Here is a 20,026-nt window from a genome sequence, read left to right on the forward strand (position 1 = left end):
TCTCGGGGTTGATCACTGCCATCTATCGCCATGGCCGACGTTGTCGTCGATACCTCGCGCGTCGAGGCGCCTGTGACATGGAAGACCTACTTGATGTGTGCCTTCGCGGCCTTCGGTGGTATCTTCTTCGGTTATGACTCTGGTTACATTTCCGGTGTTTTGGCCATGGATTTTTTCATCACTGAGTTCGAGGGTCTTGTTAGTAAACCCCCGCTTTGCAGAGCTATAGCCAAGGATATTGTCGCTGACAGGTGAACTTCTCTACTCTACAGGACAAGGCCACCACTCCTACCGACCTTTTCGTCATTCCTTCCTGGAAGAAGTCTCTGATTACTTCCATTCTCTCTGCTGGTACTTTCTTCGGTGCTCTGATCGCTGGTGATTTGTCCGATTGGTTTGGTCGTCGTACTACCATTGTCGCCGGCTGCGGTGTCTTCATTGTCGGTGTCGTTCTTCAGACTGCTTCCGCCACCACTGCTCTGCTCGTGGTCGGTCGTCTGATTGCTGGTTTTGGTGTCGGTTTCGTTTCCGCCATCATTATTCTGTACATGTCCGAGATTGCGCCCCGCAAGGTCCGCGGTGCCATCGTCTCTGGTTACCAGTTCTGCATCACCATTGGTCTGATGCTGGCTTCCTGTGTCGACTATGCCACCCAGAACCGCACCGACTCTGGCTCCTACCGCATCCCCATCGGTATCCAGGTCGCCTGGGCTCTCATCCTTGGCACTGGTCTGCTTTTGCTGCCCGAGTCTCCTCGTTACTTCGTCAAGAAGGGCGATCTTACCAAGGCCGCCGATGCTCTTTCCCGTGTCCGTGGCCAGCCCCGTGATTCCGAGCTCATCCGCTCCGAATTGGCTGAGATTGTCGCCAACCACGAGTACGAGATGCAGGCCATTCCCCAGAGCGGCTACTTTGGCAGCTGGTTCAACTGCTTCCGTGGAAGCCTCTGGAACCCCAACAGCAACCTCCGTCGTACCATCCTGGGTACTTCTCTGCAGATGATGCAACAGTACGTTTCCCTTCTTGCTTTCGTCGCTCACTGATGCTAACGACCGCTACAGGTGGACTGGTGTCAACTTCGTCTTCTACTTCGGTACCACCTTCTTCAAGAGCTTGGGAACCATCAGCGACCCCTTCCTGATCAGCATGATCACCACCATCGTCAATGTCTGCTCCACTCCCATCTCCTTCTACACCATGGAAAAGCTCGGTCGTCGTACTCTGCTCCTCTGGGGTGCTCTGGGCATGGTTATCTGCCAGTTCATCGTCGCTATTGTCGGAACTGCTGACGGCAGCAAGAGTGCCGTCAGCGCTGAGATCTCCTTCATCTGCATTTACATCTTCTTCTTCGCCAGCACCTGGGGTCCTGGTGCCTGGGTCGTCATCGGCGAGATCTTCCCTCTGCCCATCCGTTCCCGTGGTGTTGCTCTGTCCACCGCCTCCAACTGGCTCTGGAACTGCGTAAGTTTTGACTGCTTGACACAAATGCAAAGAATACCGTGCTGACTCAACCCCCAATAGATCATTGCTGTCATTACCCCTTACATGGTCGACACCGACAAGGGTAACCTCAAGGCCAAGGTCTTCTTCATCTGGGGATCTCTCTGCGCCTGTGCCTTTGTCTACACCTACTTCCTCGTCCCCGAGACCAAGGGTCTCACCCTCGAGCAGGTCGATAAGATGATGGAGGAGTCCACTCCCCGTACCTCTGCCAAGTGGAAGCCCCACGGCACCTTCGCCGCGGAAATGGGTCTCACTGAGAAGGATATGGCTGAGAAGACTGGTGACGTTGTTCACCAGGAGGTCTAAAGGATGTTGGCGATGCCACTGCTCCGTCTCTGAGGGCTTCTGAGACTTTCTTGTGATTTTCTTCTTACTTACCAACGTCACGTATACCCACGGTTACGCTTCATGTTACAATAATGCTCAATGTCTACAGAGGAATGAGACTCTAATATCTGTTTTAATGGTGATATCTTAGGCAAAATATCAGAAAGAAAAAGAAAAAGAAATGGGAAACCATTGAATCAATTTCGACTCTTACATTTATGTCTTTTTCATTAAAGAGATTGTCGGAAAAGCCCGTCCTGACGTCCGAAGATTCTTTCCCATTCTTTGCTGATAACCAGTAGGATGTGTCTACAGGCTGTACTACAACGACCCAGTACCCGCTATGGTAACTGCATCTCTGACATTGCTGGAGTTTCCTCCCAGAAACTTCTGTGTGTACATCTGAGGCCTATCTATCATGAGGACTTCTCTGCAACTCACCGGGGAATTGAGAAAACATAACACAGGAGTCAGACGATACTGTGATAGGACGGGATCATGCTGCCCATGTACTTGCGGGTTGACTGACGAATGCTAGTCAGCGATTAGAAACCCCAAACGTGATCCTATGGCGAAGCTCGATTGACTCGTCATCCCACTGAAACGCGATTTCAGTCATATCTAGAGAGGTACAGCTGTGATCTCGCGTTTCTTGAAAACTTCAGACTTCAGACCTCGGATGGGATCCGCTGCTAGCTTGCTAAGAAAAGGATGCGTGTCTATCTCCAACGAGCTTGTGCTTTGGTGCAAAACACGGTAATGATCTGCGCTTATCCTGGAGGCTGGCATACTCACCCAGAAAGCCAAGACGGAGATTTGTGAATCAAATGAGGATGCCTGATTGCTTGAAACTCAACGGCTGCCGAGATGGAAGGTTCACGAATTACACAGCCTCTTGATGTCCGGATTAGTGGTTTACCAATTCACAAAGATCTCCAAGCCTGGATACAGTCAAGGCTCACGACACGCCGTTGGAGTTGAGCGCCTGGACTTTGCGGATTTCTGCAACTCGCACGGCGCTTGGCTTGCTGGCCAAGACTTCTAATTGCTTCAGCGTGCAGATTGCAGACGTTAGAATTGACTTGCTTCTGCGTACTCCTGAAGTCCTGGACCTGCGGAAGCGGGGCCACGTCGTCAGCCAGCGATGATCTCTGGTTCTGGCCCTGATTTAGGATCATCCGTTCCGGATAGGGTAAGGAACTTTGTGATGCCCAGGGAGTCCTGCAAGAGGCAGTATGCATAATCGGGACTGGTGCGGGAAGCCACCCCCGTAGAGGGTCCATAGTCCCTCTTCCGCCCTGTCGCTGAGCAATGTGCCTTATCTGATTCGACGGAGTTGATCAACTCCGTCTACAAGGGTTGCGTCAGCATCGATCAGTGCAATATCGACTTGCGTACAAGGTAAACTCCTCATGTTGACGGTCAGAAAGATTGTCGACGGTTGAGTTGTGCGTACAACCTTCAAGGATGAAAAAGTATAAACCTGGCGTCTGCGCCGGTTCACGATGTGCTTCTATCATCACCATCGCTCTGCTTCTCTTTACATCGCCTCACTGCCTCTACCATGGTCCAACTCGCTTCTACCCTTGTCGCTGCCGTGGCCGGCCTCGCCAGCGTCTCCTTGGCGCATCCCGGCCACAATGTCAAAGCCGAGGCTGCGGAGCGTGCAGCTTTCCTGAAGCGTTCCAATGTCGCTCGCAGCTGGGGAGGATGCGCGACGAAGCTCAAGGCCCGCGACCTTGAGAGTCGCAGCATTGCTCGCCGTAAGCATGCAGTCGAGATGCTTCGCCGCAGCAAGGGCTTGGAGACTCGTATGCAATCTTCTTAACCTTCTGGCGTGAGATCGCCATTGACTCAATATTTTCTAAGTGCTCCTTTCCTCAAGGCTCGCGACCTTACTGCTCTCAACACTTCCCACGAATCTTCTTTGGATGTCGACCTGTTCACCGACCCCTCGGTCCTGTTCTCCTCCAACGCAACCTGTGTCCTGGCATCTGATGTTACTCAGGGACCCTACTGTATTTTATTTTGCTATGGTAGATCATTGGCATCAACTGACGACCTACAGATGTAAGCGGCGAATTGATCCGCAGCGACATCACCGAGGACCAGGCGGGTGTCCCTCTGTACGTGGACGTCCAGATGGTCGACAGCTCCACCTGCGAGCCTGTCAGCGGCGTCTACCTGGACTTCTGGCACTGCAATGCTACTGTAAGTCTCCCTTGACATAGGCTCAAATGGATACAACTAACAAGCTAGGGTGTCTACTCCGGCGTCGTTGCCAATGGAAACGGAAACTCCAACGATGACGGCAACCTAGATGCTACCTTCCTCCGCGGTCTCCAGAAGACTGACGCCGAGGGTGTCGCTCAGTTCCACACCATTTTTCCAGGCCACTACACCGGACGCGCCACCCACATTCACGGTATGCTCATTCTTCTGCTGATATATGATGCTAGGCTAACCTGTTCATGTCTAGTCCTGACCCACTCTCTCAACGAAACCACCGTCAACGCCAACAACACCCTCGAAACCCTCTATACCGCGCACTCCGCTCACGTCGGTCAGATATTCTTCGACCAGGACCTTATCTCCACCGTCGAAGAGACCTCACCTTACTCTACCAACACCCAGGATCTCACCACCAATGACGAGGACAGCATCCTGGCCGAGGAGGCTGACACCATCGAGCCGTTTGTGGAATATGTTTTTCTGGGTGACTCCGTCTCCGATGGTATCTTCGCTTGGATCTCCCTTGCTATGGACTCCTCCGAGAGCAGCTCTGTGACTCCTGCTGCTTACTATACTGAGGATGGTGGTGTTGAGAACGAAAGCTCCGGTGGCGGCGCCGGTGGTCCCGGTGGCTCCGGCTCCCGTGGCCCTGGCGGCGCTCCTCCTAGCTAGATGGTGAGTTAGCCTTGGTTTAGGCTCCTGTTACCGAGCGACCCGTTATTGTGCTTTTAGCAACATGTATAGTCATTTTACGTGCATGGGGGAGGAAAGTCGAGGACAGATAGTTATGTCATCACTCGTTAGGCGTAACCAAGCAGGTATATCGAATTGTACTTTTTACATTCTGCATTTACTCTCGAGCATTATCAACTCACTCTCAGTCTCAGCTGATCCGCCGACCATTTCAACATGATATTCGCTAGTAGTAGCTTCATCATATGCTGCCTAACCCATTCCACCCTACCTGTTACTTTCTTCCATCTCTCCAACCAGGGACCACCAAATATCGTTTTGACCCGTCTGCTGTACTTCTTAAGTAAAAGAAAAGGGTGGTACTCACAAAGCTAATGTTCAAGCTGGAATTCTCTTCCTACACAGGCCTGAAAGGAGGTAGAGTGATAGTATCTAAGACGTAAGTGGAGGCGCAGCGTTCTCTTGAAGCTCAATTGACTGAAAGGACTGTATATGCAGATACTGTACACACTCGTGCAGACGCACACTTGACAATATCACCAGCAAGACCTGGGAATCTGAATATGGCGGGCGCCAAGCAGCAACCCGCCTCATCCCACAACATCTCCACGAGGTTTCAAGACGCAATACTCTAGTCATCAGATCCATCCCATGGACAAGAGACCTCATGGAAGCGGACATCAACAGTATCCTCGTTATTCCGATTCACGAGGTAGTCGTTCTCAATCGTCAAGCCTTTAAAATTCGGAATCCCGTTGGGAGGCTCCACCTTGGCAATTCCCAAGGTAACGGGGTAGGCAGATCCCATCGCATGCGTCTCCTCAGCTGCGTGCTCGTGGTCACGGCGACCCTTGAGGCGGAGGTAATAGTAGTAACTGTAGAATCCAGGATACGTGTTGCCGCCGAGGTTGGTTGCAATCCAGCTGCCGCCGTTGGTCACGGAGCTGCCCTTCGGATCCCACAGGTAGAATTCCCCGCCGTCCGGCACCGAATATTTTCTGCCAGCTTTGTAGGGGAGGCCTCGTGAATACCAGACCTGGAAGATTCTCTTGGAGTTGCCGAATTTGTAGTAGCTGTATGCACCGCCGTCCGAGCCCAGGCGGTCACCGTGTCGGTTCTCGATGTAGTAGCACCCGCCATATTGCAGGCCCAGTGTGTCTGCCGAAGACGATGTGTCCTCGGCGGGCTGGGTCATCGCGGAGATCAGGTCATTGAGATTTGGCCAGTGTGTACTGGGGCTGACAGGCTCGGGGAGGTTGATTTGGTCAACCGGAGGGTGATACGGACTGGCATAGGCTTGGCCTGCCAAGTTGGCAGCCAGGAGAGTATTTACAAAGAGGTAGATATATGCGTGCATTTTTGATAATAATCAACGGATATGCCAACTAGCTAACAGTCTGTATTCAATTGACTGCAAGGTGAGCGGATAAGAATTTGGACAATGGCTGGAGAGGACGGCGACTAAATAATAATGCTAACGATAATCTAGAGGTCATGCAGGCTGCTGAAAACGACAACGGCCATATTGTCAGCCATGGTACTCGTTCATGTTGATGTACAGACAGTGATTAATTACTGTTGAGTCGACGACATCATGTCTTCCGCCTTTAGTTTAACGTGATCTGGACTGCTGTTTGCGGATGATTTCTCTGTTGAATAATGCTACAACATCAGTATGATATATTCCTGACGTGTATGACATGCGTGAATAAATATGAACTACAAAGAATATGCAATCATCGTTAATAACTTCTTTTGAGTCTAGACCTCGCCCGGGTCTTGACGGACTATCGCGCAGAGATTTGGTGTACTTCCCAGGAAGAGCGGCATCCCCAGTTTGTGTCGCTGAGCATACCAACAGAACTACTATAGGAGTAGTGCGTGTGTAGCAGAGGGATACTAGGAAAACTACTCTAGAGAATTAACTACACCTAGGCCCCGGCTGCTGACAAGTCATTGAAAATTCCATGCTGGCTTCAGGCAGACCTTCCACCCACTCGGCCAATAGGGCTGACAGACGTGTGAAGATATTTAGGATAATTACAGCTGCATCATCCCATCCACATCCACCGGTATCCCTCGCAGTTCGTTATCTTCATTTTTGCAAGTTCCCACTGCTCTTTTACGAGCTTGATCCGATCTTCAGTCCTCGGAATAAACCGTGCAGCAAATGGCCTGGGAATGGTAAAGCCTGTGTCTGCGTAGGCGTCAGCGCTCGTATCAATCTCCAATTCGACCCCATGAAACAGGCGTGCGCTTCCATTTCACAACGAGTCACCTCCCTATTGCGGCATGGACAAATCACATACGACCTTCCCTGGGCACTCTTCAAGCCCGGAGATCTCATGTACTCAACCTGTTTCAAGACGGGCAAACCTAGATGTGTCATGTTCGACGCCGGCGAGGAGACAATCTACAGCGGAGTCCTATATTATAAGCTCGGCTGCAGGTATCTAGCATTTGGCGAATTCTCCATTTACTCTTGAGCATTATCAACTCAACTAGAGGGCTAGTCTTATGGATGATCTACTGTAGGTCCCTCTTGCTCACTATCTCAGCCTCGCAGCTGATTCGCCGACCATTTCAACGTGATATTCGCTAGTAGTAGCTTGATCATACTGCTGCCCAACCCCTCTCGCCCTACCTGCTACTCTCTTCCATCTCTTCGCTTCGTCTCGGCCACTCTCTGGTAGACATGCATTTCATCACGTGCAGACAGCGCCCCCGCATCTGACAAGGCTCTCAACTAGGTTGATGGCTCTGCTTCAAATGATTCACATCGCATTTGCCGGGATACCATGGCACTCACTAACGAGCCGCTGGTTTATCTATATCGTCAGTACAAGGAGTCTACGAAGTATGCCATCGGTTGGCTTTACTCGGTCTCCCGGCTCGCTCCTGTTAATCCACTCCCACGGTCCGATCTCCTCGAGGCAGCAAAGAGAATAGCAATCCGGAAGATCGAGGTTCCAGCTTCTGTGATATCACATCTGAGGAGCGCCGTCAAGGGGCGAAGGAAGGTCCTGCAAATCTACCGAACTCTGGCTGCATCAGCCAATGGGGCCACGGACGAGGATAATGCCAAACATGAAACTTTCATCAATAGGTACCATGCAGAAATGGGAAGATGGATAGTCATCTAATTAGATTAGATTGGAAGAGGTTTTACGGGTACTGCTGCCTTTAAAGGCGTCATCATATCTGCACTCGACGGAAAAATCCGAATCGAGCCCCATTTCGAATCGCTTCACGGCACTGCAGGTTTCCGACGACTCCAACGCGGTTAATCCAAACGTTGAAACAGAAAATCCTGAAAATGTGCTACAGGTTGCTGTGCATGATGATGCACCAGCTGCAATCGACTCATCACAGTTACTAGAAAACCTTATTCTGGAGGATGATGATATAGGAGAGTGGATTGAGCTGAGCTATTTCCTATGTGTAAGATCCTCAACCCCTCGTGTTAAAGAGAAACTAATTTCAAGACAGGAAATGGACGTCATATCCGAACAGGTCAATGAATGTTGGAGACAGGCAGCCAGGAAACAGCTGCCGGTTCCGCTGGCTGCTTGGCTGTCGACAACAGCTTTGCATGCGGCGGGCAGAATTTTTGCTCGCATAAGCCACATCGCTTCAACTTTCGATATTCTTGTTGACAAATGGTTCAAACACGCAAAGAAGGGGATCAAGATCCGCTTCAAAGACATACCCCAGTTTGCCTCCTCGTTCGGCGGCCGTTGTGCTGAGGGGTTTACACTCTGGAAAATACGCCTGCTTCTTCACCATTGTCGAAGCCGAGAGGAATATAAGAAGATACTTCCCAATGCCGGAGCCAGGGCAAACCCAGCTGATATAATAAAACCACTCATTCCTGGCGGACCTGATGATATAACCTGGGTTCATGACGATATAGCCCTTGATAGAATGCAGGAAAGCATGCGTCAGCTGCTGGTTTCTGGCCGTGCCATAGCAGCGATTGAAGCTTCTGAAAAAGACGTACATATCTCAGAGCCTTTGTTACCACCTCTGCGTCTCTTTGTCGGCGATGAGAGCTTGCCTATTCCGTTTCAACTCGCGTATGGCATGGAGATGTTGTTATCGACTTACAAGTCGTTTCTTTGGCCCCAGGGAAACAAGACTACGCAAAACTGCCGCATTTTAGCTTTGCTATTTGCCAAAGAGGTGCAAAAGAGTATCTTAGGTGCAGTATCCGCGCTTGAGGGGGTCCACAGTACTGAAGACGATGCTGCCATCTTTTACAGCCTACTCCTTCAAGTTCAGGCTGATCATCTGGATGGATTTGTTCGTGAACAGCGTTTCGATCTCTACTATCAATCCCCTTGGGTGGCAGGATGCCACATGGTTGAAATACTGGACGTCGCCTTTTTATACGGAGTCTCGCTTTGCTGTGAGCTTGGATATGTCTGTGCAGTGCTGCACCTGTACAATGCCTTGCGGCACTTGGATCCCCCGATCCACAAGATCACTCTTCTAGAGCAACTGTGCCAGTTGTTCCTCCAGCCGCTGTTTCTGGGGACACTCCCCAAGGAGAATTTCAGTTCCCATTTCCGCAGAGCAATGGGGCAGGGTCGAGAGAAGACCGCAACTTCAGACAGACGTTCGGGCCTATCAATGCCATGTACAATCTCGGAGCGCAAGGCCGATGGAAAGAGGTTGTCTCTGTTTCATGCCCTCAGCTCCTTCAACTATCAACCCACAATCGAATTCTGGACTAGAGTCTACATCGACCCAGCATTGAGACAGCCAAGTCACGCCCAGGCTGCCCGTGTTAGCCAAGAGATTCATTCAGTGCCATTCAGCGATCCCCTGGGGCGGATTAAGACCGCTGTTATGGAGGAATTTACCGGTGAACTTCCCATTATGCGCACCAACCTGTTTGCAATATTCTGCTTCTGTACTCGACTGCTTCATGAGATGGGTGAGATTGCGGACAGTGATTCGGGCTTATGTTCCCAGGAGGGACCCAGTGCACGTCTGGGCTTCGCCGTTGTGGATAAGCTCTTGGGTGACATCGTCGATCACCTTAGGGATGGTGGCAGGAGACATCTTCTAAGGTACTGGAGGCCACTTAATATGGCGAAGGGGGTGTTTGCAAAAGTAGAAAATGATCCGTCGCTGTCTGACTACCAATGGTCGATATAATAGGAGGGTCAGGCTATGTCGATATCTTGTCAAGATGATCCTCTTTATTGCCTCCCTCTTGGGATAGCTTAGTCCTATCGCCTACCCCTAATATTTGCTTTATCTCCTTGTCACAGTTTATGCGAATCACTAGCTACAAGGTGCTGCCAACGTCTGTGGGCATAAACTAGAAACCCAGATCCATTTGACTGCATATTTGGTTGTATCTATTATTCTGACAGTGCATATGTAGTACTACATGGATAGCCTATTATGCTTCTGACCTCTGGATGCCATTTTTGCCCCTCCCCAAACCTTGGCAGCTGAACTACGCATTCAGTGAATTTGGGACAGACTGTCAGTAAGAACTGACTCATGTCACCGTTTCACCTTGTTGATACCAAGTAGAGACGACCACGCGCAACTGCATTTAATAAGATTAGTCCAGATTATTGGCTCCAGTATATTCCGCTGTCATATAACCGCCACAATATGAGATACTAAGTACTGCTTGGATTAGTAGTATCTTACTCATATAAAAGGTCTCTGCTAGTTAAACCGTACTTATCTCGCTGTCCCTACCGCAGACACCTTTTCTCCTTTCGACCAGTCTACAGATTGGTCTATATCATCCTCCGTCGTTTACGCGGCAAAGTCTGGCCGTAGCCTCTCCCACCCCCGGGATTCTTCCAGGGCCGGACTGTCCTCGTAACAGGAGCAGCCGCCAGTCTCGGTTTGGCAGCCGCAGTTCACTTCGCATCTCTAGGAGCCAGAGTGATCATGATCCTCCTGGGTCTCCTCCTGTTATCGTGGATGAAGCAAAATACTAGAGCAACGGTGCCGCACCTCGTCTTCATCGCTTCTCGAGACCAGCCCGATCCGAATATCACAGCGTGGCCGGACTTGGCAAGGAAGGAAGGCTCTTGCGCCATTTCAGCAGCAGGGAAAACTGGCCTTCCCTCGACACGCACCCCAACTACGCCAATAGCAAGCTGATGCTGATGTACGTGGTCGAGCAGATTGCAAGCGCGAAGTGGCAGCGCACGGAACGTATGAATCGAATCCTCTTTATCCGCCTCCACTTTTAATCTTTCTGCGCAGGGTCTCACTCATATGGGCTCGGGAACAGCTTCCATAAGCCCTAGTTCTGATAAGGACCAGTCCTTGGTAAAGTTTGGTTAGCATCTGCATCCCACACAATATGTGAGTGATATAACCTAACGTATGATTGGTCATTTAGAATGTTGGGGCAGGAAATATTCTACCGGGTCCCTAGGACTCCACGTTGTATTAGTGCTGACTATATCACCATCAGCGAACCCCTGGACCTGGAATGGCCAATGACCATGGAACTAGGCAAATCTATACGGTCTGAGCAGTCGCCACAACTCCGAAAACTATGCACTTCTATTGGATGATTTATCAGAGCAAATAGGCAGACGTCTTAGCATGTTGTGGCGTGTAAGCACTCGGGGCCCGCGGCGTCCGATCTCAACGTAGTGGAGGATATCAATAACACGACTTCCTCACAGCCACTCAGTCTAGATTTCTGTGCCCATCATGTCGGACGTGGAGAAGAATCAAGAGTTGAAGCCAGATGAGGGCGAAGAGGAGGCAAAACCCTCTGGCTTCAAGAGCTACATGCGCATATTCAATTATGCCGACAGAACTAGCTGGATTTTGTACTCACTCGCCATCGCCGCCGCCATAGCAGCTGGTGCGGCCCTTCCGTTGATGGACCTGATCTTTGGCAAGTTCGTGACGACGTTTAACAACTTTGCTTTGGGCGTGGTTGGTCCGGATGATTACATGAGGGAGGTGTCGAAATATACGTCAGTCCTCTGCACATCCAAGCGTGGACACTGTCGCTAACATGACCAGCCTTTACTTGGTATATCTGTTTATTGCCAAATTCGTGCTCGTCTACATCCACACAGTGGCCGCATCCATCGCGGCCATTCGGGCGACGAAAGCACTGCGGCTGGACTTTCTGCAAAGTCACTTGCGCCAGGACATGGCGTACTTTGATTCGAAAGACGCCGGGTCACCGTCGGTTCAAGTCACCACGAACGGCAATCTGGTCACCAGCGGCATTTCGGAGAAGCTCTCCGTCTTTGTGCAGAGCTGCGCAACGTTTGTAGTAGCTTTCGTGGTCGCCTTTGCGGTGCAGTGGAAGCTCACGCTCATCACCATCTGCATCGTCCCCACTATCGTCATCGTCACCGGAGTTTGCATGGGCATAGAGGTGAAGAATGAGGACAAACTAATGGGCATCTATTCGCGCGCCAGCCTGGTTGCTGAAGAGGTCTTCTCCAGTATCTCGACGGTTCATGCTTTCTGGCTGCAACCGGTGATGGCGAAGCGCTACGAGGACTTCCTGGCCGAAATGGAGCGCGTAGGTATGAAGAAATCGCCGAATTATGGTGTATTGTTCTCGACCGAGTTCTTCTGCGTCTACTCGGGATACGGTCTTGCCTTCTGGCAGGGCATCCGGATGTTTGCTCGTGGCGAGGTCCACCAGCCGGGGGATATCGTAACGTGCGTTTGCTGCCTGGCTAAATGGCCTTTACTGATTTTTTGGCAGCGTCATCTTCGCGGTGGTCGTTGCCGCCACAGCTCTGACCCAAATTGCGCCTCAAATCATAACCATCACCAAAGCCGCTGCTGCTGCGGACGAGCTCTTCCGCGTCGTCGACAAGAAGTCTGCCATAGACTCACTCTCAACCGCAGGGTTGACGCCTGAGAAATGCGCTGGCGAGATCGAGATAAAAGCTCTCGAGTTCGCCTACCCCTCTCGTCCAGATACACAAGTCCTCAACGGCTTGAACCTGAGCGTTCCCGCCGGTAAGACGACCGCCCTGGTCGGCGCCAGTGGTTCGGGGAAGAGCACTATAGTCGGGCTTCTCGAGCGCTGGTACGACCCAGCAGCCGGGACGATCCTACTCGACGGCATCGACATCCAGACACTCAACATTGCCTGGCTACGCACGCAGATTCGCCTCGTGCAGCAGGAACCGGTTCTCTTTAGCGGGACAATCTTCGACAATGTCGCTTTCGGCTTGGTCGGGACACCGTACGCAGAGGCCCCGTACGAGCAGAAGCTTGCGCTTGTCAAAGAAGCTTGTCGAGACGCTTATGCCCATGAGTTCATTGAGAACTTGCCCAGGCAGTATGACACCCAGATTGGAGAGCGTGCGCGCATGCTGTCGGGAGGGCAGAAGCAACGGATTGCCATCGCTCGCAGTATCATTTCTCGGCCGTCGGTTCTGCTGCTGGATGAAGCGACGAGTGCTCTAGACCCCAAAGCTGAGAAGATTGTTCAGAGTGCACTGGATAATATCTCCGTCGGCCGGACGACCATCACCATTGCGCACAAATTGTCTACGGTGCAAAAAGCGGATAACATTGCTGTCATGTCCGCGGGTCAAATCATCGAACAAGGGACGCATCAGGAACTCATTGCCAGAGACGGTGCTTATGCGAGGCTAGTCCGGGCACAGGATCTGGAGAAGACAGGTGGCAAGGCTCAAGAGCAAGCTGACTCGGAAGATGAGGAAATTACTGAGGAGAACGATGATGCAAAGTCTGCCGCGAAGCTGTCGCTGCATCACACAAGGAGTGTGGGTGCGGAGTCTCTCTCAGCGGATGAGAAGGCAAAAGTAGTAGCCAAGGAGACTATGGGATACAGTCTCATTCGGTGTCTGTGGCTTTTGATAAAGGAGCAGCGGCAGCTGTGGGGATTGTACGCGATTGTCGCGGTTGTGTGTATTCTTGGAGGTCAGTTTTGCCCCAAAGCTCTCCTGTACCCTCTCTAACCCGTCGCAGGTGGTACTTTCCCAGCACAAGCCGTCATTCTCGCGCGGACATTCCAAGTCTTTCAGCTACGCGGCAGTGAGGCTGTTCGTCGGGGAGACTTCTGGGCGCTGATGTTCTTTGTTGTGGCCCTTGCCAACTTCTTCCTCTACTTCGCCTTGGGATGGACGGTCAACATCATCATTCAGGTGAGTATCCCTTGCCGGTCTTTTCCGCGTGTCCTTCAATCTGATGATGCCCAGAAAGTCAGCCGGAGGTACCGACGCGAACTCTTCAGAAACACCATGAAGCAAGAGATCGCGTTCTTCGACTTGGAACACAACGCTACCGGGGCGATCTCGTCTCGGCTGTTGATCCACGCGTCGAACCTGAACGAGCTTTTGGGGATCAACTTCGGTTTGATTCTGATCAATATTGTCACGGTCGTCTCCGTCTCTGTCTTGGGCATCGCGTATGGCTGGAAGCTGGGCCTCGTCTGCGTCTTTGGTGCTCTCCCTCCGTTGCTGCTTAGTGGCTACTCCCGCATCCGCCTGGAGTACAAGCTGGAAGACGATACCTCGGCGCGCTTCGCCAGCAGTGCCGCGATTGCGGCAGAAGCAATCTCGGCCATCCGCACGGTGGCATCTCTTACGCTAGAGAACAAGATGCTTCAGATCTACCGGGAAAGGTTAACCGTTGTCGCGGAGCAATCTGTGAAGGCACTGATCTTTACAATGTTCTGGTATGCCTTGACGCAATCCATCAACTTCTTGGCCATGGCCCTAGGCTTCTGGTACGGAGGGAAGCTCATCTCGACAGGCGAGTATACCAACGAGCAGTTCTTCGTTGTCTTCACTGCCGTGGTGGTTGGAGGCGAGAACGCAGCTGCCATCTTCCAGTACACGACCAGCATCACGAAAGCGACAGGATCAACGAACTACATCTTCTGGCTGCGCCAGCGTGTCCCCGCTATCGACAATAACTTTCCAGATGACCCTCCTTCGGATGGGGTCTCACAAGACCCTGGAGCTGTTACTGTCAATTGCCACGCTCTCGACTTTGCCTATCCTTCTCGCCCACGCTCCAACGTCATCTCCGGCATCGACGTCAGCATCCCACCAGGCAAATTCGTCGCCTTTGTCGGTCCATCCGGCTGCGGCAAGTCCACGATGATCAATCTGCTGGCCCGCTTTTACGACCCAACATCCGGCTACATCGCCGTCAACGACCAGCCAATCCACGAGATCAACCCGCAGGATCACCGCCGCCGCTTGGCTCTCGTCCAGCAAGAGCCAGTCCTGTATCAAGGTAGCATCCGCGAGAACGTCGCCATGGGCCTGGTCGAATCAAAGGAAGCCACGGAAGCACAAATCGAACAAGCCTGCAAAGACGCCAACATCTTTGATTTTGTCCTTTCGTTGCCTGAAGGTTTAAGCAGCGAGGTTGGCGTTCGCGGTGCGAAGCTGTCTGGTGGGCAGCGCCAGCGTGTCGCTATTGCTCGCGCGCTGATCCGCGATCCGAAGATCCTGCTCCTGGATGAAGCGACCAGTGCGCTGGACACGGAGAGCGAGAGGGTTGTGCAGGCGGCGCTGAGCGAGGCTGATAGAGATGGGAAGAGGAGTACCATTGCAGTTGCGCATCGGCTGAGTACGATCAAGGACGCGGACTGCATCTTTGTCTTTCGGGCTGGGAGGATTGTTGAGGCGGGAAGTCATGCCGAGTTGATGGAGAAAAGAGGCAGTTATTACGAAATGTGCAAGGGCCAGGCGTTGGATAAGGCTTTGGGTTGATGCAAGTTATGTACAATATGCTTCTCTACTCTTATAGATGGACAAAATGACTCTACTCTCGATATTCCACTAATAGGGTGCTTATATTATCGAATGAGTGTACACTATATCTATGTCCTTGAATTTAACCAGGAACAAGACACACCCTCCTTCCATTCCGCGAGCACAGCGTCAAAGCCAGGGATTCCTCCCACGGGCCCGGATCCCGACTCTCCAGGATCCGGAACTCCTGCGCCATCCGGACAAGAACATAGCTAACTTCAGTCAACGCATATCGCTGCCCGATGCAGCTGCGCGGGCCGCCATTAAACGGCAGGTAACCCCAGCGCGGCTGCAGCTTTCCATCCTCCCAGCGCTCAGGACGGAATTCCTCTGCGTCTGGGCCGTAGAACTCAGGCCGCCGATGCATCGCGTAGACGTTGTAGGATACGATGGTACCCTTGGGCACGAAGACAGGTGAGAGACCATCACTGCCTCCTCCGAGAGGTAGGACTGTATCCCGTACCGCCTGGCGTTCATTGCGCGGGACAACGGGGTGTAAACGGAGCGCTAAAAAGTAAGCGAGGGGACAAGGTAGTAGAGAGCTCACTTACATTCATTTATACAGCATTGAACGTATCGAAGGCCGCGGAGCTCCTCATACGTTGGTGCCCGGCCCTCTAAACTAGCTATTTCTGCACGCAGCCTGTTCCAAATCTCCGGCTTCTTAGCCAGCATGAAGAACAGGTTACCGAGTAGACTAGCAGTCGTATCACGACCGGCCAGCAACACATTCATCAGCTCATCCAGAACGTGACGCTTATCGGATGTCCGCCACGCTAATTCATGTGAGAAATACGCTTTTGGCGCTTCGTCTCAGCCTGTTTCTTTTCTCTTTCCCCCTCGGCTGCGTGGAATGCCTCCTCGACAAACCGCTGGACGAACTCCCTGCAGACGCGATTGCACTCATCTGCCTTTCGATCGCGGTAGAATACGGCCAGTGGGCCCAGCATGCCTCGCGTGATGATAGCCTTTTGTGCATAATGGAATGCCTGCGCAAACCCAAGCTCGGACTGAGCCTTCTTCAAAGTACCCACCGACTGTCCGAACAGGAACTCAGTCGCGGAATCGATCGTGTACCGGAAAAATAGCTCCTGCAAGTCCACGGCTGTCGTCCCATCCCTTGGGAGCAGCGCGAAGAGATCCTGAATCAGGTTATCCAACGACGTCAAGTCAGCCACCTGGTCCCGGGTAAAGCTAGGCCGGATCAGGGCGCGCGATGCCGCCCAGTGCGCGCCATCGGTGTCGAAGATGCCCTCGCCCAGGAGAGGTTTGAAGGGCTCAAGGCGATGGCTGAGGCCGTAATTATTGAATTTCAGTGACAGGATCGTCTTGATGTTTTCCGGCTCTATGGCCAGGATGGCGCGTTTCTGCAGCTCAGTCAGTGTAAAGGTGTTGCCGTAGATGCGGAAGAGCTCGACACTCCTTTCGAGGATTTTGTGCTGTCTCAGGGCGCGGATGGTCCCGGGGATTGTATCGAGGCCTAGGAAAGGATCTTTACTGAAGGATCTTGCCACTGCCTGGCAACCGTGCTTGCGTGCGAACTGGCGCCGGACAAGGAAACGCCTGATGGACACGCATGCGAAGGTGACCAGCGCAGCGACCAGCAGGATGAGATGCTTTGGATGAAGATTCAAATACATATCCAAGGTTATTGTATAGACAGCAACCAAAGGAAGAGTGAGATGGGTTGAAATGGGCGGACAAAGCTTCACCAGACAGGGTGTCAGCGATGGATGCCTGTTTATATGAGAATACAAGCCGGCTAGCGCTCGCTCCGCTCGCTGCGTCTTGACCTCTTAGGTAACATTAATTCTCTAGTAGGGATATTAAATTGTAATGTAGTAGGGTTATTAAATTATTATCTAGTAGGGAGATCAAATCATCATCTAGTATTGATATTAAATTGTCATCTAGTAGAGAGGTATTAATATTAAATTCTTATCTAATAAGCCTATTAATATCAAATTCTCATATTATAGGGATATCAAATGCTATCTATTATCAATATTGAATATCATCTAGTATTCGATGACACAGTTAGCGGGGTGCTGAAAACAGCCCTCATTGAACTATCTGCCTGCTGCTTTCCACTGCCTGCCCTATGCTGAAGTCTCACTGCCCCTTGCAGCCTAGCACGTTGCTTTTATGCCCATTACCTGCCACCTCATGCCTCCTGTGTGATCTATATAACCCTGTCTACCCTCCCTTGAAAGGTGACGCACTTTCTCTTCATGATTGAACCCCCAAGAATAGCTTCCCCACTCACTATCCACTTCATCCGAGGGATAATCGAGGTGTGTTTCCTCCGGTGATGGGGTGGCTGGCCTCTTATGAGAAGCCATGCTTTGTGCGACAATCTGTGCCTAATATGTTAATATAGTTAGATACAGTAATAAAGCAGAGCGTAGATGAGATGGTGTATTAAGGATGCGTGATAGTGAATTGGAGGGGATCTTATAAAAGGTCCAAGAATTCCAGCCTTTCACGTGCCAGGTTGAGCTACCACTTTCCTGAAGCTCTACAAAACAGGTTACCTCTGTGTGGGATAAAGTGCACCTGCCAAGCCTCTGTTATAAATCCGTGGGCGATCAACAGGCGATCGCTATCCCAGAGTCGGATATTGCCATCATAGATCTTTCTAATCATGCCTTGATAGTGAAGGTCCAAGGATGCCAAGCATAAATTATGTGAGGCTACAGACGTTAGGCGGTGAGCTCACCAACAGATAAAAGGGACCATTGTTTTTAAAAGGGGCTGCGATAACAAGAGGATAGCTCCATTGATTCATCCTGTTTCTGTCCTCCAACGCAAGCAGTTCGCTCACCAGTGTTGTCATGCCGAAGACTCGCCCTCTTTTACGGGAAGAGATCACTTACTCTGCCGCCAGGAAAGAAGAAGTCAACATCCTCCACCGGCTGAAATATTATGACCAGCAACATGAATTCTTCGCTCGTATCGCTGACAGTCGCTGCTGGATCCAGGCTATCGTTGCTTATCATTTAGGGTTGAGATCACCAGATGAGTGTAAAGTGGCTGACATGGCAGACTGGCTTCATGGCAGCTTCAATGTGTGTGTTCCAGTGACTATTGATAACTGGAAGAACAGGCAGCAGACTGGCAAGCGCGTTCTCCTTCGACTGCCACTTCCCTATCGCGTAGGAGAATCCTTCCATCCAGGAAATGGAGACGAAAAAATTCGTTGTGAGGCGGGGACATATGCCTGGCTGCAGGACAACTGTCCTGACGTTCCGATCCCAAGGCTTTATGGCTTTGCTTTGTCTACTGGTCAGACTGTATGAGCTCCCCATCCAGCCCTGGCCTTCACATAAACTGATGGAGACAACTTAGTTTACTCGTATCGAAAATCTTCCGTTTTTCAGCATGTGCTTCCAATATCTACGTCGTCGGTTGTTGTCATGCCTTTCCCGCCCAGTTCCTACCCGTTATGTCTCTTGTTCCTCGGCTCATCTACTCAATCATGGAACGATCGGTACTGGATACATACTTGTCGAGTACATTGAAGGGACTACTGGGGAAATGCTTTCTTCTACATGGAGACAAAAACGCGACGATCCTCGGTTACGTTCGAATCTTTTTCGCGATCTCTCTCGAATTCTCTTGAGCGTCTCACAACTTTCCCTACCAAATATTGGGTCTCTTGTCATTGATGACTCTGGATTCGTGCAGTTGAGCAATCGGCCCCTTTCACTTGAGATTCAAGATCTGGAAAATGAGCGAATACCAACTCATATTGCGCGAGACTATACATACTTCACCGTTGAATCCTACGTTATGGACATTCTCGGTGCCCATGATAGTCGCCTTATAAACCAACCAAATGCCATTAATGACTCGGGAGACTATATGTACCAAGCATCAGCTTTGACAGCCATGCGGGCTATTGTACCTTCATTCTTTCGGCGAGAGTTCTGCCGCGGGCCGTTTGCGTTGTCTTTCACCGACCTTCATCCAAGCAACATTTTTGTCGATGAAAACTGGCATATTACTGCTTTAGTTGACCTCGAATGGGCATGCGCTCGGCCAGTAGAGTTGATAAGGACTCCTACTTGGCTCACGAACCAGGCTGTGGATGAAATTGCGGAGATGCCAGACGAGTACGACAAGATGCGTGCTGAATTCGTAGATAATCTGAGGGCCGAAGAAGACCGCTCTGGATTTACAGGCCTTGTCGGCAATAACTCGGAGACAAGACTGTCGGCTATCATGAAGAAGGGCTGGGAATCAGGGACATTCTGGTATTCACTTGCGCTTGCTAGCCCGACCGGTTTATTCGCAGTTTTTTACAAGCAGATCCAACCCAGATTTCTCAGATATTGTCGGGGCGATGACGGCTGTGATACTTTTCACCAAGTCATGCCATGGTATTGGTCACAGGATTTCGTGAAAATCGGCGCAAGAAAACTCTCGGATAAAAAGGAATATGACATTCGGCTCAGGGAAGAATTTCAAGAAGAGTGATCATTGAAGGTAGTCAACTTTTGAAG

At 51.2% G+C, this 20,026-nt stretch overlaps 8 protein-coding genes across 8 annotated transcripts; 5 read left to right on the forward strand and 3 right to left on the reverse strand.

The window, feature by feature from the left end:
• Positions 1-30: 30 nt before the first annotated feature.
• Aspvir_001936 (sugar porter family MFS transporter) lies at positions 31-1,809 on the forward strand (the record flags this gene model as incomplete). Its single annotated transcript, XM_043273540.1, has 4 exons — positions 31-198; positions 273-1,009; positions 1,062-1,461; positions 1,522-1,809. The coding sequence occupies 4 exons, from the start codon at positions 31-33 to the stop codon at positions 1,807-1,809; spliced, it is 1,593 nt and encodes a 530-aa protein (XP_043129475.1).
• Positions 1,810-3,394: 1,585 nt separating this feature from the next.
• Aspvir_001937 (intradiol ring-cleavage dioxygenase) lies at positions 3,395-4,734 on the forward strand (the record flags this gene model as incomplete). Its single annotated transcript, XM_043273541.1, has 6 exons — positions 3,395-3,593; positions 3,629-3,641; positions 3,700-3,848; positions 3,899-4,041; positions 4,090-4,255; positions 4,310-4,734. The coding sequence occupies 6 exons, from the start codon at positions 3,395-3,397 to the stop codon at positions 4,732-4,734; spliced, it is 1,095 nt and encodes a 364-aa protein (XP_043129476.1).
• Positions 4,735-5,386: 652 nt separating this feature from the next.
• On the reverse strand, positions 5,387-6,112 carry Aspvir_001938 (uncharacterized protein; the record flags this gene model as incomplete). Its single annotated transcript, XM_043273542.1, has 1 exon — positions 5,387-6,112. The coding sequence occupies one exon, from the start codon at positions 6,110-6,112 to the stop codon at positions 5,387-5,389; it is 726 nt and encodes a 241-aa protein (XP_043129477.1).
• A 1,441-nt stretch (positions 6,113-7,553) lies between these two features.
• Aspvir_001939 (uncharacterized protein) lies at positions 7,554-9,918 on the forward strand (the record flags this gene model as incomplete). Its single annotated transcript, XM_043273543.1, has 3 exons — positions 7,554-7,861; positions 7,908-8,196; positions 8,245-9,918. 3 exons carry the CDS (start codon positions 7,554-7,556, stop codon positions 9,916-9,918), a joined length of 2,271 nt encoding a protein of 756 aa, XP_043129478.1.
• A 1,539-nt stretch (positions 9,919-11,457) lies between these two features.
• Positions 11,458-15,479, forward strand: Aspvir_001940 (ABC transporter ATP-binding protein; the record flags this gene model as incomplete). The annotated part of the gene is made up of 5 exons (XM_043273544.1): positions 11,458-11,729; positions 11,779-12,435; positions 12,482-13,674; positions 13,723-13,898; positions 13,953-15,479. The coding sequence occupies 5 exons, from the start codon at positions 11,458-11,460 to the stop codon at positions 15,477-15,479; spliced, it is 3,825 nt and encodes a 1,274-aa protein (XP_043129479.1).
• A 124-nt stretch (positions 15,480-15,603) lies between these two features.
• Aspvir_001941 (uncharacterized protein) lies at positions 15,604-16,256 on the reverse strand (the record flags this gene model as incomplete). Its single annotated transcript, XM_043273545.1, has 2 exons — positions 15,604-16,028; positions 16,073-16,256. 2 exons carry the CDS (start codon positions 16,254-16,256, stop codon positions 15,604-15,606), a joined length of 609 nt encoding a protein of 202 aa, XP_043129480.1.
• Positions 16,257-16,297: 41 nt separating this feature from the next.
• Positions 16,298-17,161, reverse strand: Aspvir_001942 (uncharacterized protein; the record flags this gene model as incomplete). The annotated part of the gene is made up of 1 exon (XM_043273546.1): positions 16,298-17,161. The coding sequence occupies one exon, from the start codon at positions 17,159-17,161 to the stop codon at positions 16,298-16,300; it is 864 nt and encodes a 287-aa protein (XP_043129481.1).
• Positions 17,162-18,355: 1,194 nt separating this feature from the next.
• Positions 18,356-20,000, forward strand: Aspvir_001943 (uncharacterized protein; the record flags this gene model as incomplete). The annotated part of the gene is made up of 2 exons (XM_043273547.1): positions 18,356-18,814; positions 19,209-20,000. The coding sequence occupies 2 exons, from the start codon at positions 18,356-18,358 to the stop codon at positions 19,998-20,000; spliced, it is 1,251 nt and encodes a 416-aa protein (XP_043129482.1).
• Positions 20,001-20,026: the final 26 nt, after the last annotated feature.

Source organism: Aspergillus viridinutans (assembly GCF_018404265.1).
Source record: "Aspergillus viridinutans IFM 47045 DNA, scaffold_10, whole genome shotgun sequence".
Classification (NCBI taxonomy): domain Eukaryota; kingdom Fungi; phylum Ascomycota; class Eurotiomycetes; order Eurotiales; family Aspergillaceae; genus Aspergillus; species Aspergillus viridinutans.